General features: G+C 44.4%; 2 protein-coding genes across 2 annotated transcripts in view; both read right to left on the bottom strand.

The window, feature by feature from the left end:
* Positions 1 to 13429, bottom strand: part of LOC147443465 (uncharacterized) — a 78204-nt gene extending 64775 nt beyond the window's left edge. The window contains exon 1 of the mRNA XM_086529301.1: positions 12996 to 13429. The gene's annotated coding sequence lies outside the window, so the exon portion shown is untranslated. The remainder of the gene's footprint in view (positions 1 to 12995) is intronic.
* On the bottom strand, positions 9417 to 9923 carry LOC147443466 (secreted RxLR effector protein 78-like). Its single transcript, XM_086529507.1, has one exon. It carries the CDS (start codon positions 9921 to 9923, stop codon positions 9417 to 9419), a length of 507 nt encoding a protein of 168 aa, XP_086385633.1.
* Positions 13430 to 27704: the final 14275 nt, after the last annotated feature.

The raw sequence follows: 27704 nt of genomic DNA, 5'->3' as shown, positions 1-27704 counted from the left end.
TTTCAGCATTGTGGACAACGTATTCAGCCCTCTAGCACAGCAGAACTCCAGCATTTTCAGCATTGAAATCAGCAAGAAAAACGCAGTCAGCACCTGCACAAAACAGCGTTTTCAGCCTTCGACATCAGCCCCAAAAATGCAGCCTGATGGTGCAAAGACCTCAGTGTTTTTATCATCCATATGAGCCTCGACAAATCAGGGATTTTCAGCCATAGAATCAACAATAAGACAATCATTTTCATCCTCCCAAAGTGGTCCAGATTCTCAACCATTACCCCTTTGTGGACAGCAGATAGAAGAGCATCGAATTCGGCCTTAAATTCATCTTCGTCGTCATCGGCATAGTACCCGTTTGCATCAGTCCATGCATCATCATTGTACACCTTTGTGAAATCAAAAGTAGACCACTCTCGCCGAGAGAGTGGGGCCTTCGGAGGAGGGTTTTACAACCTCTCGGGTGTCGTATCTCTTTTCTCTCCTTCTCTTAGTGTCATACACTTGTACGCACAATATACACTCACTTTGTTCGTGATCATAGCACTCTCCATAAAGACGGAAGGCTCTCTCCTTCCCTAAGAACTAAAAGGAACCTTGAGCAAATATAGATCACTAATCTTGGGAAAAAACAACATTCATTCCGCTGCACCTTACAATGAACTACTTTTTCAGCCTAGACAGCCAGCGTTTTCAATTGTGAAGCGCCAACAGACCTCAACCTAGCCTCGTCGTGGTTGCATTGTCACGTGACACATCCAACCCTATGTGTCCGTGGACAAGCTACTTCGATAACAAGGGTTCCGTCAGTCGAGTCAGTCTAGATTATAAGTGATTTGACAATTTTGTGAGTCTATTCGTAGACCGTGCATGCCCAATCACTTAGTGTAGATGCATATCCTCTGGTTGCACACAGCATGATCATAAGCATTCCCATCAAGATCCATCAGAATCAGTTAGGGGAATTTTTCAGAGACTTTAGCCTATTTTCCCTATTTTTGACATTTTTCACTTATTTATTAAGTGACTTTTGTTGGGAACTGAGTAGGGAAAATTGGGTAAGTTAATATATAAGCAAACCCAAGTTAGCACTAAATGGTAGAAGAGGCAACAGGAGCCAAGCTCAGTAGGCAACTTCTCAGCAAGACCAAGCCTTGGTGGATTCCCTCCACGCAGCAGATTCCCCCTCATCCCAGCGTTTTTTGAAAGTAAGCCTCAACCTTGGCGATTTTGCATCAGCAGTCGTCGCCATAACTCCAAGCCACTAGCGCTTGCATCAGCATCATCATCCATCGCCAGAAAGCAGACAAGCTAGCGTTTTTGAGTTCCAACAACCTAGGATTTTTGACAGATGCAACTTGGCGTTTTCATGAGGATTCAGCCCCCTAAAGACGCAGCAAGATCAGCCATAAAGAAGTAGCAGATTCGGCCCCGAAAGACCATCAATTTTCAGCCTTTAAGAACCTCAGTTTTCAGCCCTACACCTACAGATTTTTAGCGGCAAAGACCAACAGAAAACAGCCCCAAAATCAGCGTTTTTGGCTCAGTCATAGATTTCAGCCCATAGCGTTTTTGGACAGCAGTAGAAAGATTGCAGATTTCAGCCCTTAGGTCGTCGTTGTCGTCCCCGTCATCATCGCCGACATAGCCTAGACTTGCATCAGTCTCATGCATACCATTTGTACCACATTGTGCAATCATAAGTAGACCACTCTCGTCGACGAGAATGGGGCCTTTGGAGGAAGGTTTTACAACGTCTCTGGTGTACTATCTCTCTTCTCTCTCTATCTCTCAGTCTCATACACTTGCACGCACAGTGTCCATTCACTTTGTTGGTGATCATAGCACTCTCTCATTAAGAATGGAAGGCTCTCCCTTCCATAAGAACAAACCCTAAACCTTGAGCACATTATGGAGCACTCATCTTGAGCAAAGCGCAAACATTCATTCCGCTGCACCTAACATTGGTATCAGAGCTTTGGCAGTGTTCTGTATCACTGAAGGAAAGAACCACAAGAATCACAAGAAATTTTTTTGCTTGTTGAGGTCGCACGAACCCAAGTTCACTTGGGCGTGTCGATTCCTAATCGTGTTTTTGAAGAGTGACAGGAATCCCTGTAAAGAAGGGCTTGTCCAGCTTCCCCTTGTGCCTCTTTTCACTCATTGAGAGTGAACAGTGCACTTAGCGGCCGGCCAATCGACGTGAGGTGGGAAAAAGCAACCTTGGTGTGAGCGCAAGGCCGCCAAGGGGTGCGCCCGCGGAAAGGAGTAGAACTAGGGTGAAGAGAAGATCCTTCTCTAACACAAATTGCAAGCGAAAGAAGAACCTCAAGACCCGCAAGAACCTCAAGAACTCAAGAACCCCAAGAACCAAGACCCCCAAGAACCCAAGTTCCTCGTGAACTTAAGAACCCAAGACCACAAGAACCCACAAGAACCCAAGACCTTAGTGGATGGTCATCACTCGAAGCGGAATGGATTGCGCTAACTCCTATGGAGGAGTTGGACCAAGAAAGAGAAGCAGAAAGAAAGGCCTACGAAGAAGAAATGGCAGCCATAGATCGTGACTACGAAGAAGAAATGACAGCCATAGAGCGTCAGTACGACTTGGAAGCAAAAGAAAATCAAGCAAGATTTGATCGCGAGACCAAAGTAAGAATGCAAGAGATGTTGCGACTCTTTTCTCAAATGCAGGCACAGATGCAAGAGATACGGGAAAAGACGACTCTCTCAGTCTCTTCTTCTCCAAAGCATGACACACAGGATTTGCATGATTATGAGAAGCATGATAAATTCAATGATAATGATTTGCATGATGATTTAAATGACAATGATAAGCATGATGATTTGGATGCCAATGATTTGCATAATGATTTGGATGATAATGACAAGCATGATGATTTGCATGATCAAGATGTGATTGTTCACAAGGATGATGTGTTAGTTGATGCTTTTTCTAGCGAAGCTAACCTAGTTGCAGATTCGATCAATCACGAAGAACCGATCTTGGCTCTCGAGCCTAAGTCAAAAGAACCCTCACAGGAAGTATTATGTGTTCGCATGATTGATACGCACGCATTGTTCGAGTGTTTCATTCGTGATCGTTTCTTGTATTTTAGTCAGCGTCTTTATGTGATCCCTTTTCTTAGGCATAACATATTGTACGTTAAGCACGTTTCACTCATGAATGAGCACGAATGTATGCGGATTGTTCATGACAAGCTGAAAAGTATGTATGTAAGGAAGTCACATTCCATGTCTCTTCCTTGGCATGACACAGTCGTAGAAACAGCACATGAAAGCATAAGCACCAAGCATGGGCATTTCCGTTGTGAATTGCCACCGTTGATTGCTTTAGATCAAAAGAGAAAGATTCGATCTCATTGTTTACGTGTATGTGATGAACGGTTTAGCACTCCGTCTATTTGTTCATCTACATTGCATGCACAATTTTTTAGGAAGACAAGATTTTTTCCACTCACTTTACATGGAATAGGTATGTTCTTGGTTGGTGTTGGAAATGGTTTCAGGAATTTTCAGCCATGGGAGATTCTTGAAGACAAAAGAAGCAGGACACTAGACGAAGTTGAAGCATCGAAAGAGCCACAACAGACTTTGTGTCGCTTTCGGCGCGGCCCAAAGAAGCAAGCTTTGCAGACATTTATGAAGTTCAAGTACCGCACGACCCACACATCAGAGTGGGCCGGCGAAAAGTCCCTTTCAGGATTCCGGATGCTATTGGCGATCTCCCTCGACGCCATACAGTTCGGTACCAGTACCTCACTTTGAAAAGGAGGGGATGTCACGTGACACATCCAACCCTATGTGTCCGTGGACAAAGCTACTTCGATAACAAGGGTTCCGTCAGTCCAGTCAGTCCAGATTAGAAGTGATTTGGCACTTTTGTGAGTCTATTTGTAGACCGTGCATGCCCAGTCACTTAGTGTAGATGCATATCTTCTGGTTGCACACAACATGATCATAAGTATTCCCATCAAGATCCATCAGAATCAGTTAGGGGAATTTTCTAGTGACTTTAGCTTATTTTTCCTATTTTTGACATTTTTCACTTATTTATTACAAGGTTGTTTCCGTTCGTACGTACGGTCTGGTTCCATACTGTATGGTACATCCGTATCGTATCCGTACGTACCCAGTGAAAAAAAAAACCTCGAGAAAATAAAAATAAAAATCGCCGACAGTGCCTATTCCCCGTGGTCGGGGACTGGTTGGGCAAGGCCTTTAATAAGTCCACCTATCCTATACTGGTTATTATCACAACAGAGAACCAGAGAGTAGAATAGAGTCTCTGCACAGTGTCTGCACAGAGACCAAGGAAGGATTTGCCGCCACCGATAAGGTTCTTTCTCCCTCCCTCCCTTTGTGTTTGGAGTCTGCAAGGAGGCACTCTAGAGTCCTTACCTCGCGAAAGATTGTAAGTTTTGTATTCAACTTTGAAGTGTACGTTAATTGTGTTGCAGAGTTATCTAGCGGTTACTTAACTTGTGGGGTGATTTTAAGTGTTTTTTGAAAGTTGTGGCTATGTTTAAGTATTGTGCAGTGTTTTTAAACTAGATAGGTTGTATATAAATTTGAAATTCTTTGTATTTTTGGATTTTAAAAAATATACTACAAATTTTACGTACCTTATGGCCCAATCCATACGGTACAACGTACAATACTTACCGAACACGTACCGAATACTACGTACCTTATTATTGGGAACTGAGTAGGGCAAATTGGGTAAGTTAATATATAAGCAAACCCAAGTTAGCACTAAATGGTAGAAGAGGCAACAGGAGCCAAGCTCAGTAGGCAACTTCTCAGCAAGACCAAGCCTTGGTGGATTCCCTCCAAGCAGCAGATTCCCCCTCACCCCAGCGTTTTTTGAAAGTAAGCCTCAACCTTGGCGATTTTGCATCAGCAGTCGTCGCCATAACTCCAAGCCACTAGCGCTTGCATCAGCATCATCATCCATCGCCAGAAAGCAGACAAGCTAGCGTTTTTGAGTTCCAACAACCTAGGATTTTTGACAGATGCAACTTGGCGTTTTCATGAGGATTCAGCCCCCTAAAGACGCAGCAAGATCAGCCATAAAGAAGTAGCAGATTCGGCCCCGAAAGACCATCAATTTTCAGCCTTTAAGAACCTCAGTTTTCAGCCCTACACCTACAGATTTTTAGCGGCAAAGACCAACAGAAAACAGCCCCAAAATCAGCGTTTTTGGCTCAGTCATAGATTTCAGCCCATAGCGTTTTTGGACAGCAGTAGAAAGATTGTAGATTTCAGCCCTTAGGTCGTCGTCGTCGTCCCCGTCGTCATCGCCGACATAGCCTAGACTTGCATCAGTCTCATGCATACCATTTGTACCACATTGTGCAATCATAAGTAGACCACTCTCGCTGACGAGAGTGGGGCCTTCGGAGGAGGGTTTTACAACGTATCTGGTGTACTATCTCTCTTCTCTCTCTATCTCTCAAACTCATACACTTGCACGCACAATGTCCATTCACTTTGTTTGTGATCATAGCACTCTCTCATTAAGAACGGAAGGCTCTCCCTTCCATAAGAACAAAAAAGGAACCTTGAGCACATTATGGAGCACTCATCTTGAGCAAAGCGCAAACATTCATTCCGCTGCACCTAACATGCAAACCCCTTACCATTGACAGCGCTAGCAGATTGCGGCATGCAGCCATAGTGTCATCGTCGTGGACATTATCGTCGTCGACATAGTAACCCAACACCTAGTACCCCTTGTGCCAGACCCTCCTCATTGTCGACATAGACCCCATCAGTACCTCGTCGTCGACATAGACCCCATCAATACCTCGTCGTCGTCGTCATCGTTGTCAACATAGATCCACAGAACTAGTCGTCGACATAGACCCCATCAGTACCTCATCGTTGTCGACATCATCGTCGCCGACATAGACCCCATTAGTACCTTGTCATCGTCGACATAGACCCCATCAGTACCTTGTCGTCGACATCGACTCTCGTAGTACTTCGATCGTCGTCGTCGATCTTTACCAAGGTGGTCACTCAAGCAATAGAATCTCACCTTTGGCCTTTTGTTTGCTCGACATTTGGTGTTGAGAGGGCTAGATCAGTGTGACATAAAAACGCATTTTGTCACTCTGAAACCCGAAAACCCTGAAATAGCCGAAATGTTTTGGAGAAACTGCACGAAATGTCGGGAATTTTTTTAAAAACCCCGTTCTTGTGGCATCCCTGTCGACTCCAATGGCATCTTGTATGTGGCCCTTGAGCAGTCTTCTTTATGTGTCCTTTTACATAACATTTTCTTTTATGTAGATCGCTTTCATTCTCTCCTCACTCGTCTTCCACTTGGGGCAGAACTTGCCGGTGGGCCCCGTTCCCAACAAGGTAGGTTATTACCTCTCCAATGCCTTGACTCACTTGTGGTGCCTCACCAACTTGGACCTTATTAGTCCGAACGCCTTGTCTAGGACCATCCCCTTGCAACTTGGCTATGGCCTTCCTTCCTTCCTAGACTAGGTCTTTGACAAGAATGCGCTAACAAGACAAATTTCCAACAAGGTTGGAAAGTGTTCCAAGCTCCAATTCTTTTTAAAATCTCGTGGGCCCTCTCCCAGAAGAGCTTGGTAATTTTTGACAAGAATGGGCTAACCAGTGTAACAGGGAACGGGGGGAACACAACCCAAACGTTCCGAAATGGCGTTCCGAACGAGTCCCGTTCCAGAAACGGAGATGGGAACGAAACGCCGTTCCAAAATGGTGTGTAACCAGAACGGTGTTCTGGAAGGGGGGGAACGAGCCAGAACGGCAAAACATGGGGCGGAACGGGCCAAAGTAGGCATTTGGGGGAAAAAAAGTGGGCTTTTGGGGGCAGATTTGGGGTTGTTTGGGGAACATATTTGGTGCAGTTCGAGGGCAAGTTAGGGGGCAGATTTCCGGGCAGCTTTGGGGTTGTTTAGGAGTTTATTTGGGACTAAGTTGAATGGAGGTAATTCAAGCCTTACTTTAGGTGGACCGTTCCGGCCCCGTTCCCGTTCTGCCCCCCCCTCCTTCTCCCCGTTCCCGTCCCATTCGGGACCCTCCCGTTCCCGTTTCCCGTTCCCGTCTCGGGTAACTATGGGGCTAACAAGACAAATTTCCAACGAGGTTGGAAAGTGTTCCAAGCTCCAGTTCTTTTAAAAATCTCGTGGGCCCTTGGGAAGCTATACCAGAAGAGCTTCATAACCTCGGGCAGCTGGTACAGCTGGACACTTTGAATCTTGGCTACCTGTCTAGCCTTCATCTTGAGCTCTTGCACCACTCCAAATAGAGATGGAGATGCTGGCAGAACCTCTCCCTTTGGCTATATGCCATTCTCCTCCTTGTCCGGGCTTCTCCTTGTGCCTTTCTGTAGCTGCTTTCTGCTTTTTTGTTTGCCCTTGGATAGTGGGAGAGCTTCCTGGCCTCCTTGTCTTCTTTCTTGTTGCTTGTTGGGCCTCTTCTCTTGCCAGTCTTCTGGCCATTTGTTCATCAATCTCTTGTGAGGGTTGGCATGTAGGAGGGACTTCTTCTTCCTTGTGGTCCTCTTAAAGTCTTTGACGTTGCTGCTGCTTGGGATGTGGCATGTGAAGCAGCAGAGGATGGTGCCCTTCCTTGCTCTCTTGTTTGTATCTCTTTTGGAAGTATTGTCTTGTCTATTGTCTTCAACCATTCCATTGGATGTGGTGGCGGCAGGTGTTCGATGCCTAATGCGGCATAGGCAATCTTGGTGAGGACCTCCCCGCCGTATAAAGATGGCTTCTTATCTTGGGCACATTTGGCTTCCTTGATAAGCTATTTATGGATGTAGTTCCAAGAATTTTTGCCTCATCTTCCATGTGAAGATTACTCCAAGTAGCTTGCTGACATTGGTGTATCTCTCCGGGTGCATGTAGTTGAAATGTTGTATGTAGTGCCTTGCTGCAAGCTTTGCACTCATAACTCTCATCTTATCAAAATTCTTTTTGCACTTGTCCTTTGTGTTGTATGTGAGGGCTTTTTCCGCTGTTGATGTTTGTTTGTGCACTGGATCCCCCATGGGTGGCACCCTCAAAGATTGGGCAACGATCTCTTTTGTGATCTTGATGTTGACTTTGGTCCCATCTTACAATCAGCAGGCTGCTGGGCTTCCTACAAAGCTTGGCAATTGTACTTTTCTACAAGAGCTTAACATTGGCAACAACAACCTCTCTCTTGGCATCACTTCAGAGCTTTGCTAGGCCAAGAAGCTAACCACCAAGAACATATTCTACTGCTTAAACTTATTTAGACACCTAGCCTTACTCATGTATGGCTGCCGAGAAGGGGATGTGCTTGTTGAGAAAAGGAGCCTTGAAAGTCTAACTTCCTTTGTCATGGTACATGGTAATATGGGGAAGCTCATAAAGCTGGTCTCTTTGGACCTCTATGGGAATGCTCTATCAGGTCCAATCTCTCTCTCTCTCTCTCTCTCTCTCTCTCTCTCTCACACACACACACACACACACACACACACCTTTTTTTTTTGTAAATCAATTTGATTTATCTATCTGTGGGAAACCTCAAAGAGAGGAAAACCCACCAAAAAGATGTACAAGGAAAGGAACACAACAGTGTTCGGCTGTACAAAATAACTAAAAGTATTCATAAAAAAGCTGATGTATCTCTGCCGTGATATCGCCAACTTCCAAGGCGAACCGCAAAGACTGCCGAAGGGAAATCTTGAAGAAAGGTAGGGGATATGTATGAATGCGATGGAACATATAGCCATTACACTGTCGCCACAGGCTCCAGTACGCCCAAAACCTGACCCACATGAAGAAGGCTGCAAAGCACTGCAACGCCGGCGAGAAGATACCAAAAACCCAAAACCCCTTATGGAATACCATCGTGGAAAAACGTAGCCGCATACACGCAGATACCCAACGAAGGAAGTCTCCAGTGACACAGCAATCCCACAAGCGCTTTGGTGTACAAAGTTTTGCCATTGACATCATGCGCAAACCTTTTTTGTGAGCATGCGTTCCCCACAAATGAGACAAAATGGCCGACATGAGAGAGTCAAGACAATGACGGGGTCAATGCAACAATGGCTAAAAGAACTGAACATATGTCATGAGGATACTCTAAACAATTTGCAGGCGAACATGTAGCGGCCAAGTAGAAAGCTTCGAGTAATGCAATTTAACATTCAAGCGATTCATAACCAAATCCACTTTCTGCGTGTGAGTAACATTCCATCCAATTGGATAACCCAAATGCCTACTAATTACATTTGGAAGAACAATCTCTCCCGGTCACAACAGAGCATGCCAATCACAAGAACGAAGCGGCAGAAGCTTTGATTTATGGAAATTGACTTTAAGACCAGCCGCAATTGCAAACAATTCCAAAGCGTTCATAATCTCTTGAACATCGTTGTGCTAAATGCGGGGCATAAACAGCGAGTCATCTGCATAAGCCTGCCCAATAAAAGTATGACCCGATGGTAGCTGTAAACCATGAAGACGCTGCGCACAGGTCAAGTAATCAAGATACATCAACAAAGGATGAGAGGCAATTGCATACAGCAAAGCACTAATAGGGAAACCTTGCCTAACCGAACAACCAAGCGGCCACGATTCTGTCAATTCCCCGTCTAGGATTCCCGAAGACGTACTACAATCATATAAGAAATAAACCACATTGGCCAACTTAGGACCAAATCCTAGGCATCTCATTGTGGCAGCAATGAAGTCCCGGTGCACAGTGTTAAAGGCCTTTTCAATATCAACTTGCATGACCAACACATCTTGTTGCGTATACTTAGCATACTCCATGCCAATCATAATATTGGCCAAATTGTCCATGATTTGACGACGAGGAATGAAACCATATTGAGCCTGATGAAGTCCTGTAAACAAATAATCCTTGATGCGGTGGACCAACATTTTAGCCAAAATCTTGTATATCACCGGCATCAAAGTTATGGGCTGCCAATGAGAGAACTGCTCGCAAAGCGCTTGCTTGGGCAACAACTTAAGTAAGCCCTCTTTCCATGAAATTGGTAGATCCTTTTTTTCCTATGCCACATTTATCATGAAAATCAGGGGTTGTTTAAGAGCATCCCAAAATGAGAGGAAAAATTCCACAGTAAGTCCGTCCCAACCAGGGGATCTCCACCGGCCCAATGCAAGCAAGGCACCATGCAATTTGGAGATAGAGAAAGAATCCTCAAGACATTGTGCCTCCTGCAAAGACAGGATCGGACGAACATAAGAAAGAAACAATTTACACGCTCGACAAGCTGCCGAAGAAGGCTGAGATGGAGCAGCAAACACCTTACGATAATGTGAAACCATAACCTCAGCAAGTTTCCGCTTCGAAGAGGTCCAAGCACCCGAGGGAACCATAACCCTTTTAATCAATTGTGAGACTCTTGAATGATGCAGATGCTTAAAAAATTTCTTCAAAGCACAACCTTTATCCATAAAAGCCTGTTTGACGTGCACGCGTCTGCCACTTAGCAAGCTTCCTCTTATCATTTTGTTGAATACACACTTTAGCTTTACATAACTCCGTCATTTCAGAGTCAGACAAGAGGCGGCAATCAGCCAACTGTTGTAATCGTTGACTAGCCTGTTTCGCATCAACGACATTCTCTTGAATACACTGCATATGCTGCATACCATAGTCAGAAATCACACTTTGTACTCTCATGACAAAACGATACTAGGCAACATCCAAATCAATATGTATTTGAGCCAGCAACGGAGGAATAATATCTGCAATCATGTGACAAAAAGCTTCATGAGTAAGATAGGCATTATTAACATGCAACAAACGTTTCCTGTGAAGAGGCCGATCACAAAGAGACTGTCGAAAATACAACGACAGCAAAAGAGGATAATGATTCGATAGCTACAGAGCATAATCTATCCTCATGTCACAGCAAATACCAACGATCCAATCGTGCTCTATAAGAGGAATGAGCAGCATGCTGAAAGGTAAAACCAGAGGCATCAGGATGCAAAGAACGCCATATATCAATCATTTAAGCAGAGGCAACAAGAAGATCCCATTTGTGTTTCTCCGCAAGCAACATATGCGAATTTCTTGTGGTGCTGTCAAGCAAATCAGGGGTATTATTGAAATCTCCACACAGAAATGCATTCGAGGTCCATGGGTGAGACGAGATTTCTCACCATAAAGCAGCTCTTTGCCCAGAGGCCGTATATGCATAGGTACCTCCAAATTCATGAACTCGACCATTCAACAAAGACTGTACAACCATCCACCGACCATGCGGATCATTGTATGGCAGAACAGGCTCAAGCTCATGTCGAACTAGCATCATAAACCCGAGAAATCTTGCGAGCCAGCATACACAATCCAATATCCGGCAAAATAGGAACAATGACCAACAAACTCGTGCTAATTATGCTCTTGCAATACAACTATGTCTGGCCTACATGTATGTACATAGTGCCAGGTCAACTGCCATTTGTCAAGGTTGCATAACCCACGCACATTGTATGAGATGCATTTAATATGACTTTGCATTGAAAACATATGTACAAAAAGCAACAAGTATCATAATCAAGTGTAGGTGCCCATAGACACGTCTCCATCCACTACATCCATACGAGGACTCATCCTCTGAGTCAGGGCAGGAAACATATCCACAGTGTTCACATGCGATGTGGAAGCCTCACCAAGGAGTATATCTTTGTAAGAGTGCATCACTTTGTCCCATGCATCAATCAGTGTGCGATTGTCATTGCATGGAAGTTGCTTAAACGATGCATTCTTGTTAGCATTAATAGAAGGAACGTAATTACGAGAAGAAATTGGCGTGCGAATCTTTAGTGCTTTTTTCGGCACCACCCATGTATTGACATCAGCAGGCCCAACATTTTTGCTTTTAGCAGTAGTCCCATTCTCAAGATCAATGAATTGTTGTACCTTGCCTTTTCCTTTGTCCACATTCGAAGCCACTTTAGCAGTAGAGACTTCACTTTGCTTGACTTCACTTGTGGGTTTTCCAGTAGGGATGGAGGTGGACAAAGGAACTGCAGAGGGAGGGGGTTGCAAGACCGCCGGCTCTGGACATTCGGATTGCATATGACCAAATTTGCCGCATCAAAAACATGAATTTGCAAATTTGCCCCATTTAAGTTTAAAGGGGCAATTGCCTACCCATGGATCACCTGAGTCAACCATAATACCATGAGGGGTAATCTTGTCCGTGTCCCAAAGAATGCAAAACCTATTGGTATTCGCATCCAATTTTGGAGGACAGATAACCTTTCCAAGCTGCGCAGCCAACAGTGGCAAGAAATGTCTCCACGTGCGGGAAAAATCAACAATTTCCACCCACACCGGGCATTTGTGACGAATAAGACTATGGTAGTCTTTAGTGAGTGCCCACAGGAAAACATGTGTCATCTACGTATAAAAAAAGAGGGGAGACATCTCAAGCAAAATCGAGCTTTCATATCTGCAAGCAAAACTTCATAAAATCCACGCGTCCCAAAGTAGACACCGCGGACAGCTTGTTGGTTAAGGAGAAAATCGACCCATTGGCCGACATCTTGCGCAATAGGCATTTTCCCCGGGAAAAACAGAATAACTGCATTCATAGCGTACTGCACAACTGGGTCCATGAGGTCCTGTACCGGAATGCGCACCTCAAGAGCAAGCGCCTGACCATTCCATGCTTGTCGAGCCTCCTCAAAGTCCTCATACAAGCATGCCTTGATCTCAGAAGCTGCCTCCGACGTGGGTTCCATCGCTTTCCGACGCTTAAAGATGCACAGTGAGTCAAACATAAATTAAAAAACCCCTTCTTCAAACAAAACCGACTGGCGAGAAAATTATGCAATCTACTGTGGAGAAAACTTTGCAAATAACAGATGACCAAAGCTCTCTACATACTTCAGAGAAAGAAGCATCCAAAACCCACAACAATATACATCAGGTGAACTCTACCCAGAGAATTGGAGCTTGACTCAGTATCTAACCTGTGTACACTCTGCCCTGCCAGTCCTGCACAGCGGGACCAAACAGAATAGCATTGGCCACAACTTGGCGTGCAAAACTTGCCGCACTGTCATTGACACACGTGCTGGGCAAAACTGCACTCCTCAGCAGCGTCGAGCAGGTGGGCGCACTGGGTAAAAAGTCCACGTAGGAGCAGTCACGCAGGGGCAGAACAACACGTATCCCAACACACGCACACACCCTTGTTGGTGAAACTGCAGATGGTTGCTGCTGCGTACAATGCGTAGGAGAACTACGCGACAGAGGAGCACGCGCGGACACCCCGAGACCACACACACACCCTCTCTCTCTCTCTCTCTCTCTCTCTCTCTCTCACACACACACACACACACATACACACACAAAAGAAATAGGAATGCCTAGATACGTGTGCTTGTGTTACACAATTTGCTTCTCCTACTCCATTTTCTCGTGTGGTTGTGTCTCCTCATGCTTTCTTGCTCTTATAAGCAACTAAGGTAAGGTTTTATGCTTTTTTAGACGTGTTATCATGATTAAAAACATCCATGAAAATTTTGCATATTAGAATTACGGATTTAACAAGTTGTGAAACATTTTCATTTTGCATAACAATAAGTGACACATTTACAAGTTGCACTTTACTTGAGAAACATGAAGATGATAATAAACCTTTGTCACGAGGCGAAAATATTTTTGAATTATGAGAATGTGTGCTTTTTAACATACACTTTCAACATAAGAATTTTCACTTTCTATGGATGAACAATTTCTCACCATAAGAAATGTCACTTCTTCAAGGACTCTCACAACAATGTGAATGTAGAAGTTTTACGTTTGTAAACAAAAGAAATATCAAATTACAACCATAAAAATTAAATATACATTTATTTTTTAAATTAAAATGCATGCACACATTTTATTTTATTTTTTCTTCAACGCACCAGAGGGCCCACAAGGGAAGGTGCTTATCTCTTCCAAATATTAGCCATGAAACATGGTCGAGCAAGGGCCATGTACCATCTGGCAAGAGCCACACGTAGGCATCACTATGGCCACCTAATTGATACACACATTTTAAGTTAATAATATACAATAAAGCTTTGTGTTTGCACTAGCACAAATTAATTGTTTTTTGTGCACATGTAAAAGCTTAAACAATTCCTTAGAAGTGTTGCAAATATAAATCACGTGATTAATTTTTAATGTGGTTGTTGCACACATAAAATTGATATTCTTATTTCAAAAGATAGTGCACGTGAGTTTGAAAATTGCTTTAATAAAGAAATCAAGCATAATACTTATAGAATTTATTTTCTATTTTTATTTTTTTGCAAAACTCACCATAGTGAGTAGAATTGAATTAATCAAAAAATTTACATGGTAAGCCCTACGCACAAACCATGCCTGAGTATCATCAAAACATACACAGTCATAAGCAATAAGATCGAACCTTCCCAAAATCATCGATCAAATAGAGGAGACCATTGTCGTGCAGCTTCGCTCCCATGCTAAGAAAGATGCCAGAAAAATGCACATGAAGCTTATTTGAAGCTTACTTGATCAATGGTTAGTGATGACTAAGACTTAATAACAGGCCAAGTTTAATGTTGAATGTATGTCAAATGCGGCTAAAAGGGCTAAAACATGCCTTAATGATGCTAAAAAGGACTATGCTTGAAGTGAGCATAAATGAGATATTATGATCTAAAACTGTAGTGCTTGAAGTGCTTTATCGGCTTGTCTTTACGGCTTGTCGATTGGAGCTACGGTGCAAAAGTTAAGGCAGTTTGAAGTTTAAGTCGATTGCAGACCCGTACCGGATTGGGCAATTGCAACTGAGGTGACAGAGATGAAGTGGATGCACGGGCCTAAAGTGCTCACTTTGTGGAGCGCGTTGGTCTTTTCAGATCAATGATCGGAGTTACGATTGCCAAGATATGGGCCGTTAAAGATTCATCGGGGCCGGTTCCATACCAATCCAGTCCACTCGGAGTGCCATTTGGGATTTTTTGGGATCAACCAGGCTGCTTTGGAATACAATGCTATTAAAATACCAATAAGTGCTCAAGGAGCATTGTGTTTGGAATGTCATCTCATGGAATGCAATGATTGCGGGATAAACCCAACAGAGGCAGGGCCAAGAAATTAGCTATTTTGAGAAGATGCAAAAGCAATCACTTATACTTGCATCTAAATGGCTGTGGCAATGTCCGCAACACTGAAATGGGCAACAAAAACTCACGATGATAATGTTAGTTGGTGGCTACTGTGGAGAAAGTTGTTGAGCTAGGTGATGTTTTGCCCAATATGTGTACCGACTGTGGCGCCTTTACGAAAGCATGATATGCATGTCAAATGTGGTGCCCTCCATTATGAAGCTATGGCCGCCCAAGGCAAAGGGGCCGCGCCCCTTAACATCATAAGGTGAGGCCGCCCAATCCCCAAGGGCAACCAATGAAAGGGGCCGCCCGCCACTATGAGGCTTACGTTGGCCGCCCACTTTGTAAACTAAAGGGCTAAGTTTAAATGGGGTGTGAAGCCAACGGGAAAAAATGCATGGCGGGCAACGGGCTGTGAACAGCGCAGCGCAAGGAGAAGAGACGAGCTTGCAGCGAACCAGGTGAGGCTCGGACGCCGCCGACCAAGGAACGAGAAAGGACCAGAATGCCTGTGCGCTCCCTTTTGTTGCCACTCGCGGCGCATTAGGTACTGGTCGAAAATCCGGGTGCCACATCAGCAGGGGCAGTGTTTTATGCTCCCTAGCAACGACAGCGCCGTCGTTGCTAAGGGAGGGGGCAAGCTTAAAATAGGGGAGGTGTTTGCATGTGAGCAAGGGGATTTTGGAGAAGAACGTGAGAAGAAGGGAGCTTAAAGCTTGGGGAGGAACGGGGAATCTCTCTCTCTCTCTCTCTCTTTCTCTCTCTCTCTCTCATCTTGGAGAAGGTGCTCGCTGTCTGTCTCCCGAGCTTGGACAAGGAGCTCTCTCTCTTTCGTTCTCGAGCTAAAGAGAAGCAAAGGCAAGGAGGGCTCGAAGGAGAAAAACTTGGAGGCTCTTGCTTGCTCTCTCTCATCGACGATAAGGAAGCTCGACTAACAAAAGGGAACGAGGGGGAAGAGCCTGGGCATGAAGCAACGGAAACAAAGAGAAAGCTTTCTCTCTTTCTCGCTCTCTTCCTTCGCTAAGTAGCTTAAAGCTTGGGGAGGAACGGGGAAGCTCTCTCTCTCTCTCTCTCTCTCTCTCTCTCTCTCTCTCTCTCTCTCTCTCTCTCTCTCTCTCTCTCTCTCTCTCTCTCTCTCTCTCTCTCTCTCTCTCTCTCTCTCTCTCTCTCTCTCTCTCTCTCTCTCTCTCTCTCTCTCAGCTTGGAGAAGGTGCTCGCTGTGTGTCTCCCGAGCTTGGACAAGGAGCACTCTCTCTTTCGTTCTCGAGCTAACGAGAAGCAAAGGCAAGGAGGGCTCGAAGGAGAAAAGCTCGGAGGTTCTTGCTTGCTCTCTCTCATCCACGGTAAGGAAGCTCGACTAACAAAAGGGAACGAGGGGGAAGAGCCTGGGCATGAAGCAAGGGAAACAAAGAGAAAGTTTTCTCTCTTTCTCGCTCTCTTCCTTCGCTAGGCAAGGCACGGCTCTCTCTCTCGTGTTAGAAAAGCAAGAGGAATTCTCTTCCACTCTCTTTGTCGGCACATGAGGTGAAGCGAGGAAAGAGGGGAAGAAGGTAACAGAGCGTGGCAAGATAAGGTACTCAAGAAAAAGAGATCCGGAGCACCAAAGGCGATCAGAGCAAGTGGATTAGAGGAGACGTAAAAATTCATAAACGGTAGATAAGGCAGCGCAAAGCGCACAAAGCAGGATAATTGATGACTACAGAAGCTTGATGATTGAGGTGGTGAGGAGAATGGAAGCTTGCAGAATCCGCGAGGTATTTGAAGCAGATAAAGCGATAGAAAATTTCCATCACCGTTATCAGCTAGAAATTGATTTAATATTCTGTTGAGTGCTATGTCGTTAACGACCCGGTTAATCTTGTAAAACGGGAGCTTAAACTCCTAGTTATCAGATGATCTGAGTGACGGTGTTGCCAACAACTCGCCTTGGCTAAGGGTTAAGTTCTACTTAAGGTATTATTCAATTGATTGATGATTGCGATGATTGCCAGAGCTGTCAGTGTCTCTTGTTCTCTCTCTTTCACACCTCTCAAAGCCAGCTCACGTTTCGAACACATTTCCCCCGACATCTTAGGTAAACCTGACGCGAAACGAGTCGGGGTGGGAGGTAAAGATGGAGAATTTAGAGGAGATGATGAAGATGATTGCAAAGTTAAGTGCAAACGGTCTTGATGATAAGGCAACGATTCCAGATTTTTTGAAGATGCTTCTATTGGTTCAAGGATCTCTGCTTGAAATGGAGATCGTAAAGAAGAAAAATCAAATGGATGAAGCTTTGGATGCAATATATGACAAGAGACGACTCTTTGATGGATACGATCTAGAGGGCTACCTAGAGTGCTATGAGCTGGAGAACAAGGTAAGAGGGATACCAGAAGAGTTGATGATGAGCATTTAGTGAGTTCAGATTTGAAGGAGCAGATTCAAGAGGCTACCAAAGCCTGCAACGACGACTGGGAGTATTTCAAAGAAGCTATTGTGCAAGTAAGTTATGAGAAATATGAAAGCTATCAAGAATAGAGTTCAAGTCTACCAGACTACACAGATGTTCGAGGACAAGTACGATCAAAGTTAGAAGCTATGATGATGAGTTTATTGTACAGGATGCTACCTTATTACAGGCTAATGATGACGACATAGTTAAAGCTGTGTATGAAAAGCTGGGTTTAGCAGATGTTGTGTATGAAGTAGATATCTTTCCGGGTGAGGCTTTACAACTTCAGGATACGGAGGGTGAATTTTTCAAAGAACCTACACATGTAGTACATGAGAAAAAGAGATCAGGGAATCAAAACAATGAAGTGGCTAAAGCTCAAGAAGAAATTGTGCAGGTGAATGAGTGCAGCCATACGCAAGTAGATATGCATGAAGATTTAGTTTGAGCTGAAATTTTTGCTACTGACTCGGAATTAGAGCAAAATGTTTTGGGTACAGATTCTACCATAGAGTTGATTGATAATAAGGGTACAGATTTTTCCAAAGATACAGTTGTTATAGGTCAAAGTAGGGATGCTGTTGAGAGCAGCACGACCATGGATTTTGGTATACCAGATTTATCGAACTTGGATGTACCAGATTTTGAAGACTTGGTTAAGCAAGATTATGTGCTTGAAGATCTGCAAAGTGTTGATTCAGAGGGGGTGCAGACTCCTTCATTGACAAGTTGTTGCGAAGCCGAGCTACCAAAGTGGGAAACTGAACTTGAATGTGATGATGATGATTCAGAAGGGGTCCATACTCCTTCTATGACAAGTCTCTGTGACCTAGAGCTACCGATATGGCAGAACGATCATGAACTTGATGATGCTGATTCAGAGGGGGTGCATATTGAAGTGCAATCTCTTGATGTTGAATATGATTGGTTTCATTGTGCCGATGATACACACAGGGCAGTAGATGAAATTTTCAATGTGCATGTTGAACTTTGTGCTACCGATCTGCAAAGATATTTGGATGAGGGTGAAAGACATATAGAGCATTTTACAACAGACGTATTTAGTATGCATGTCACATGTGGAAATCTTAGTTTAGAGCAGTCTGAGATGTGCAAGATGGAGGAATCTTATGTAGCGGTGGATCTTGACCTTATGTGCTTATTGGACGAAGCTTTGGAAGGGTTCTCAAATACAGATGCTAAGGATACCAATCAATCGAGAGTCATGCATGAGCAAGTTTGTTTAGATGCAGCTGATGATGAGCTTATGCGGTTGCTGGGTGATGCTTTACTTGATTTTGAGCCTCTACAAGATAAAGGATTGTGTTCAGATACTTGATGTATCCAGATATGCATGATTGGGATTCAAATACTAGTGAGAGTGAAGGTGCACTGCAAATTCTTTTAGTTGTGATTGATGATCGACAATTGGATGAGCCAGTTGCACAGGGGATATGGATGTATCTAGTGCTACCTGATGCTATATGGGATCTGATGTTACCCTATGATGTAGGGGATTTTGAGCTAGCTTTTGAGCCAGGAGGTGACATATATAAGCATGGTCCTGGGAAATTGACTTATGAGCCATATGATCCAGGCGGTTTGTATGAAGAATTGTGGGCTAATGTATGTTTATGCTGTAATGATTGGAAATTATTGTATTTTCCCCATGATTCTGGAGGATGGTTCAAATTACTAAAGGAATGCTCACAATGGGGCAAATGATTAGTTTTCCCGTTTGATCCCCGGGGGCTACTAAAGTGCCAATTACAGATTTGAAAAGTACCATTTATTTGTTGTAGCAGGTTGCATGGTACAAGGTTTTGGTTTCTAGATTATGTTAAGTCAGCATAGTTTTTGGTTATGCATTCAATAAGATTACATGGCTGGCTTCCAGTTGACTTCTTTGGACAATTGATGAAGTATCTCCATATCTTTTGAGTTGGTTCTGCTACTAGAACTTGAGGTAAAGGACTTGACGACCATTCCGTGTGCAGACAGAGTAAGGCATACTTGAGCTTGACAGGGTTCTCTAAAGCGAGCTTCATGGTCAAGCCGTGTGCATCATTAACTGGAGCACTTGAGTCTGACGGAGTTCACTAAACAGGTTTCCATAATTGAATGCTTTGAAGATACGACATATACGGTTCAAAGATTTTTTATGGGCAGCTGCTTAATAGTTAAGATAGAACATTGATGATAGGGTGTAAGCCTTACTTGATTTTTTGTATGTTTACCAGTTGTGTGAGTCTGATGATGCCAAGAGCATAAGGTACTATTAGCATATGCAGATTGAAGTGTTGTTGGCATAGACCGGAGGCTGTGCAGGTTCAGAGGGGGTGGATGTCGTGCAACTTCGCTCCCATGCTAAGAAAGATGCTAGAAAAATGCATATGGAGCTTATTTGAAGCTTACTTGATCAATGGTTAGTGATGACTAAGACCTGATAACATGGCAAGTTTAATGTTGAATGTATGTCAAATGCGGCTAAAAGGGCTAAAACATGCCTTAACGATGCTAAAAAGGAATATGCTTGAAGTGAACATAGATGAGATATTATGATCTAAAACTGTAGTGCTTGAAGTGCTCTATCGGCCTATCTTTACAGCTTGTCGATTGGAGCTACGGTACAAAAGTTATGGCAGTTTGAAGTTTAAGTCGATTGTAGATATGTACCAGATTGGGCAATTGCAGCTGAGGTAATAGAGATGAAGTGGATGCACGGGCCTAAAGTGCTCACTTTGTGGAGTACGTCGATATTTTCAGATCAATGATCGGAGTTACGTTTTCCAAGATATGGGCCGTTAAAGATTCATCGGGGGTTAGTTTCGTACCGGTTTAGTCCGCTCGGTTGGAGTGCCATCTGGGAGTTTTTGGGGTTCAACCAGGCTACTCTAGAATACAATGCAATTAAAAGATCAATAAGTGCTCGAGGACCATCGTGTTTGGAATGCAATCTCTTGGAATGCAATGATTGCGGGATAAACCCAACAGAGGCAGGGCCAAGAAACTGGATATCTTGAGCAGATGAAAAAGCAATCACTTATACTTGCATCTAAATGACTTTGGCAATGTCCGCAACACTGAAATGGGCAACAAAAACTCACGATGATAATGTTAGTCGGTGGCTACTATGGAGAAAGTTGTTGAGCTATGTGATGCTTTCCCCAATATGTGTACTGAATCTGGCGCATTTACGAAAGCATGATATGCATGTCAAATGTGGTGCCCTCCACTATGAAGCTGTGGCTGCCGAAGGAAAAGGGGCCGCCCCCTTTAACATCATAAGGTGAGGCCACGCAATCCCCAACGGCAACCAAGGAAAGGGGCCGCCCGCCACTATGAGGCTTAAGTTGGCCGCCCACTTTGTAAACTAAAGGGGTAAGTGTGAATGGGGTGTGAAGCCTAGGGGAAAAAACGCATGGCGGGCAGGGGGCTGCAAATAGCGCAGCGCAAGGAGAAGAGACGAGCTCGCAGCGAGCTAGGTGAGGCTCGGAAAACGCCAACCATGAAACGAGAAAGGACCAGTATGCCTGCGCGTTCCCTTTGGGTGCCACTCGCGGTGCACTAGGTGCTGGTCGAAAACCCGGGTGCCACGTTAGCAGGGGCAGTGTTTTATGCTCCCTAGCAACGACGACGCCATCATTGCTAAGGGAGGGGGCAAGCTTAAAATAGGGGAGGTGTTTGCATGTAAGGAAGGGGATTTTGGAGAAGAACATGAGAAGAAGGGAGCTTAAAGCTTGGGGAGGAACGGGGAAGCTCTCTCTCTCTCTCTCTGTCTCTCTCTCTCTCTCTCTCTCAACTTGGAGAAGGTGCTCGCTGTCTGTCTCCCGAGCTTGGACAAGGAGCTCTCTCTCTTTCGTTCTTGAGCTAAAGAGAAGCAAAGGCAAGGAGGGATCGAAGGAGAAAAACTCAGAGGCTCTTGGTTGCTCTCTCTCATCCATGGTAAGGAAGCTCGACTAACAAAAGGGAAAGAGGGCGAAGAGCCCGAGCATGAAGCAAGGGAAACAAAGAGAAATCTTTCTCTCTTTCTCGCTCTCTTCCTTCACTAGGCAAGGCACGGCTCTCTCTCTCTCTCTCTCGTGTTAGAAAAGCCGGTTTGGGGGGAGATTTTTGCATGTGAGCAAGGGGATCTTGGAGAAGAACATGAGAGGAAGGGAGCGTAAAGCTTGGGGAGGAACAGGGAAGCTCTCTCTCTCTCTCTCTCTCTCTCTCTCTCTCTCTCTCGTTTTGGAGAAGGTGCTCGCTGTGTGTCTCCGGAGCTTGGACAAGGAGCACTCTCTCTTTCGTTCTCGAGCTAACGAGAAGCAAAGGCAAGGAGGGCTCGAAGGAGAAAAGCTCGGAGGTTCTTGCTTGCTCTCTCTCATCCACGGTAAGGAAGCTCGACTAACAAAAGGGAACGAGGGGGAAGAGCCTGGGCATGAAGCAAGGGAAACAAAGAGAAAGTTTTCTCTCTTTCTCGCTCTCTTCCTTCGCTAGGCAAGGCACGGCTCTCTCTCTCGTGTTAGAAAAGCAAGAGGAATTCTCTTCCACTCTCTTTGTCGGCACATGAGGTGAAGCGAGGAAAGAGGGGAAGAAGGTAACAGAGCGTGGCAAGATAAGGTACTCAAGAAAAAGAGATCCGGAGCACCAAAGGCGATCAGAGCAAGTGGATTAGAGGAGACGTAAAAATTCATAAACGGTAGATAAGGCAGCGCAAAGCGCACAAAGCAGGATAATTGATGACTACAGAAGCTTGATGATTGAGGTGGTGAGGAGAATGGAAGCTTGCAGAATCCGCGAGGTATTTGAAGCAGATAAAGCGATAGAAAATTTCCATCACCGTTATCAGCTAGAAATTGATTTAATATTCTGTTGAGTGCTATGCCGTTAACGACCCGGTTAATCTTGTAAAACGGGAGCTTAAACTCCTAGTTATCAGATGATCTAAGTGACGGTGTTGCCAACAACTCGCCTTGGCTAAGGGTTAAGTTCTACTTAAGGTATTATTCAATTGATTGATGATTGCGATGTGCCAGAGCTGTCAGTGTCTCTTGTTCTCTCTCTTTCACACCTCTCAAAGCCAGCTCACGTTTCGAACACATTTCCCCCGACATCTTTGGTGAACCTGACGCGAAACGAGTCGGGGTGGGAGGTAAAGATGGAGAATTTAGAGGAGATGATGAAGATGATTGCAAAGTTAAGTGCAAACGGTCTTGATGATAAGGCAACGATTCCAGATTTTTTGAAGATGCTTCTATTGGTTCAAGGATCTCTGCTTGAAATGGAGATCGTAAAGAAGAAAAATCAAATGGATGAAGCTTTGGATGCAATATATGACAAGAGACGACTCTTTGATGGATACGATCTAGAGGGCTACCTAGAGTGCTATGAGCTGGAGAACAAGGTAAGAGGGATACCAGAAGAGTTGATGATGAGCAGTTAGTGAGTTCAGATTTGAAGGATCAGATTCAAGAGGCTACCAAAGCCTGCAACGACGACTGGGAGTATTTCAAAGAAGCTATTGTGCAAGTAAGTTATGAGAAATATGAAAGCTATCAAGAATAGAGTTCAAGTCTACCAGACTACACAGATGTTCGAGGACAAGTACAATCAAAGTTAGAAGCTGTGATGATGAGTTTATTGTACAGGGTGCTACCTTATTACAGGCTAATGATGACGACATAGTTAAAGCTATGTATGAAAAGCTGGGTTTAGCAGATGTTGTGTATGAAGTAGATATCTTTCCGGGTGAGGCTTTACAACTTCAGGATACGGAGGGTGAATTTTTCAAAGAACCTACACATGTAGTACATGAGAAAAAGAGATCAGGGAATCAAAACAATGAAGTGGCTAAAGCTCAAGAAGAAATTGTGCAGGTGAATGAGTGCAGCCATACGCAAGTAGATATGCATGAAGATTTAGTTTGAGCTGAAATTTTTGCTACTGACTCGGAATTAGAGCAAAATTTTTTGGGTACAGATTCTACCATAGAGTTGATTGATGATAAGGGTACAGATTTTTCCAAAGATACAGTTGTTATAGGTCAAAGTAGGGATGCTGTTGAGAGCAGCACGACCATGGATTTTGGTATACCAGATTTATCGAACTTGGATGTACCAGATTTTGAAGACTTGGCTAAGCAAGATTATGTGCTTGAAGATCTGCAAAGTGTTGATTCAGAGGGGGTGCAGACTCCTTCATTGACAAGTTGTTGCGAAGCCGAGCTACCAAAGTGGGAAACTGAACTTGAATGTGATGATGATGATTCAGAGGGGGTCCATACTCCTTCTATGACAAGTCTCTGTGACCTAGAGCTACCGATATGGCAGAACGATCATGAACTTGATGATGCTGATTCAGAGGGGGTGCATATTGAAGTGCAATCTCTTGATGTTGAATATGATTGGTTTCATTGTGCCGATGATACACACAGGGTAGTAGATGAAATTTTCAATGTGCATGTTGAACTTTGTGCTACCGATCTGCAAAGATATTTGGATGAGGGTGAAAGACATATAGAGCATTTTACAACAGACGTATTTAGTATGCATGTCACATGTGGAAATCTTAGTTTAGAGCAGTCTGAGATGTGCAAGATGGAGGAATCTTATGTAGCGGTGGATCTTGACCTTATGTGCTTATTGGACGAAGCTTTGGAAGGGTTCTCAAATACAGATGCTAAGGATACCAATCAATCGAGAGTCATACATGAGCAAGTTTGTTTAGATGCAGCTGATGATGAGCTTATGCGGTTGCTGGGTGATGCTTTACTTGATTTTGAGCCTCTACAAGATAAAGGATTGTGTTCAGATACTTGATGTATCCAGATATGCATGATTGGGATTCCAATACTAGTGAGAGTGAAGGTGCACTGCAAATTCTTTTAGTTGTGATTGATGATCGACAATTGGATGAGCCAGTTGCACAGGGGATATGGATGTATCTAGTGCTACCTGATGCTATATGGGATCTGATGTTACCCTATGATGTAGGGGATTTTGAGCTAGCTTTTGAGCCAGGAGGTGACATATATAAGCATGGTCCTGGGAAATTGACTTATGAGCCATATGATCCAGGCGGTTTGTATGAAGAATTGTGGGCTAATGTATGTTTATGCTGTAATGATTGGAAATTATTGTATTTTCCCCATGATTCTGGAGGATGGTTCAAATTACTAAAGGAATGCTCACAATGGGGCAAATGATTAGTTTTCCCGTTTGATCCCCGGGGGCTACTAAAGTGCCAATTACAGATTTGAAAAGTACCATTTATTTGTTGTAGCAGGTTGCATGGTACAAGGTTTTGGTTTCTAGATTATGTTAAGTCAGCATAGTTTTTGGTTATGCATTCAATAAGATTACATGGATGGCTTCCAGTTGACTTCTTTGGACAATTGATGAAGTATCTCCATATCTTTTGAGTTGGTTCTGCTACTAGAACTTGAGGTAAAGGACTTGACGACCATTCCGTGTGCAGACAGAGTAAGGCATACTTGAGCTTGACAGGGTTCTCTAAAGCGAGCTTCATGGTCAAGCCGTGTGCATCATTAACTGGAGCACTTGAGTCTGACGGAGTTCACTAAACAGGTTTCCATAATTGAATGCTTTGAAGATACGACATATACGGTTCAAAGATTTTTTATGGGCAGCTGCTTAATAGTTAAGATAGAACATTGATGATAGGGTGTAAGCCTTACTTGATTTTTTGTATGTTTACCAGTTGTGTGAGTCTGATGATGCCAAGAGCATAAGGTACTATTAGCATATGCAGATTGAAGTGTTGTTGGCATAGACCGGAGGCTGTGCAGGTTCAGAGGGGGTGGATGTCGTGCAACTTCGCTCCCATGCTAAGAAAGATGCTAGAAAAATGCATATGGAGCTTATTTGAAGCTTACTTGATCAATGGTTAGTGATGACTAAGACCTGATAACATGGCAAGTTTAATGTTGAATGTATGTCAAATGCGGCTAAAAGGGCTAAAACATGCCTTAACGATGCTAAAAAGGAATATGCTTGAAGTGAACATAGATGAGATATTATGATCTAAAACTGTAGTGCTTGAAGTGCTCTATCGGCCTGTCTTTACAGCTTGTCGATTGGAGCTACGGTACAAAAGTTATGGCAGTTTGAAGTTTAAGTCGATTGTAGATCTGTACCAGATTGGGCAATTGCAGCTGAGGTAATAGAGATGAAGTGGATGCACGGGCCTAAAGTGCTCACTTTGTGGAGTACGTCGATATTTTCAGATCAATGATCGGAGTTACGTTTTCCAAGATATGGGCCGTTAAAGATTCATCGGGGGTTAGTTTCGTACTGGTTTAGTCCGCTCGGTTGGAGTGCCATCTGGGAGTTTTTGGGGTTCAACCAGGCTACTCTAGAATACAATGCAATTAAAAGATCAATAAGTGCTCGAGGACCATCGTGTTTGGAATGCAATCTCTTGGAATGCAATGATTGCGGGATAAACCCAACAGAGGCAGGGCCAAGAAATTGGATATCTTGAGCATATGAAAAAGCAATCACTTATACTTGCATCTAAATGACTTTGGCAATGTCCGCAACACTGAAATGGGCAACAAAAACTCACGATGATAATGTTAGTCGGTGGCTACTATGGAGAAAGTTGTTGAGCTATGTGATGCTTTCCCCAATATGTGTACTGAATCTGGCGCCTTTACGAAAGCATGATATGCATGTCAAATGTGGTGCCCTCCACTATGAAACTGTGGCTGCCTAAGGAAAAGGGGCCGCCCCCCTTAACATCATAAGGTGAGGCCACGCAATCCCCAACGGCAACCAAGGAAAGGGGCCGCCCGCCACTATGAGGCTTAAGTTGGCCGCCCACTTTGTAAACTAAAGGGGTAAGTGTGAATGGGGTGTGAAGCCTAGGGGAAAAAACGCATGGCGGGCAGGGGGCTGCAAATAGCGCAGCGCAAGGAGAAGAGACGAGCTCGCAGTGAGCTAGGTGAGGCTCGGAAAACGCCAACCATGAAACGAGAAAGGACCAACATGCCTGCGCGTTCCCTTTGGGTGCCACTCGCGGTGCATTAGGTGCTGGTCGAAAACCCGGGTGCCACGTTAGCAGGGGCAGTGTTTTATGCTCCCTAGCAACGACGACGCCATCATTGCTAAGGGAGGGGGCAAGCTTAAAATAGGGGAGGTGTTTGCATGTAAGGAAGGGGATTTTGGAGAAGAACATGAGAAGAAGGGAGCTTAAAGCTTTGGGAGGAACGGGGAAGCTCTCTCTCTCTCTCTCTCTCTCTCTGTCTCTCTCTCTCTCTCTCTCTCAACTTGGAGAAGGTGCTCGCTGTCTGTCTCCCGAGCTTGGACAAGGAGATCTCTCTCTTTCGTTCTTGAGCTAAAGAGAAGCAAAGGCAAGGAGGGATCGAAGGAGAAAAACTCAGAGGCTCTTGGTTGCTCTCTCTCATCCATGGTAAGGAAGCTCGACTAACAAAAGGGAACGAGGGCGAAGAGCCCGAGCATGAAGCAAGGGAAACAAAGAGAAATCATTCTCTCTTTCTCGCTCTCTTCCTTCGCTAGGCAAGGCACGGCTCTCTCTCTCTCTCTCTCTCGTGTTAGAAAAGCCGGTTTGGGGGGAGATTTTTGCATGTGAGCAAGGGGATCTTGGAGAAGAACATGAGAGGAAGGGAGCTTAAAGCTTGGGGAGGAACAGGGAAGCTCTCTCTCTCTCTCTCTCTCTCTCTCTCTCTCTCTCTCTCTCTCTCTCTCTCTCTCTCTCTCTCTCTCTCTCTCTCTCTCAGTGAGTGAGGTCTGCTCGCTGTGTGTCTCCCGAGCTTGGACAAGGAGCACTCTCTCTTTCGTTCTCGAGCTAACGAGAAGCAAAGGCAAGGAGGGCTCGAAGGAGAAAAACTCGGAGGCTCTTGCTTGCTCTCTCTCATCCACGGTAAGGAAGCTCGACTAACAAAAGGGAACGAGGGGGAAGAGCCTGGGCATGAAGCAAGGGAAACAAAGAGAAAGTTTTCTCTCTTTCTCGCTCTCTTCCTTCGCTAGGCAAGGCACGGCTCTCTCTCTCGTGTTAGAAAAGCAAGAGGAATTCTCTTCCACTCTCTTTGTCGGCACATGAGGTGAAGCGAGGAAAGAGGGGAAGAAGGTAACAGAGCGTGGCAAGATAAG

Source organism: Adiantum capillus-veneris, chromosome 14 (assembly GCF_014529385.1).
Source record: "Adiantum capillus-veneris isolate H3 chromosome 14, ASM1452938v2, whole genome shotgun sequence".
Taxonomy (NCBI): Eukaryota; Viridiplantae; Streptophyta; class Polypodiopsida; order Polypodiales; family Pteridaceae; genus Adiantum; species Adiantum capillus-veneris.
The sequence above is the reverse complement of the archived record's forward strand: the minus strand, read 5'-3'. Positions and strand labels throughout refer to the sequence as shown.

Coding starts and splice junctions, on each gene's coding strand:
- LOC147443466 (XM_086529507.1), bottom strand. CDS start 9,923: ATGTTGGTCCACCGCATCAAGGATTATTTGTTTACAGGACTTCATCAG.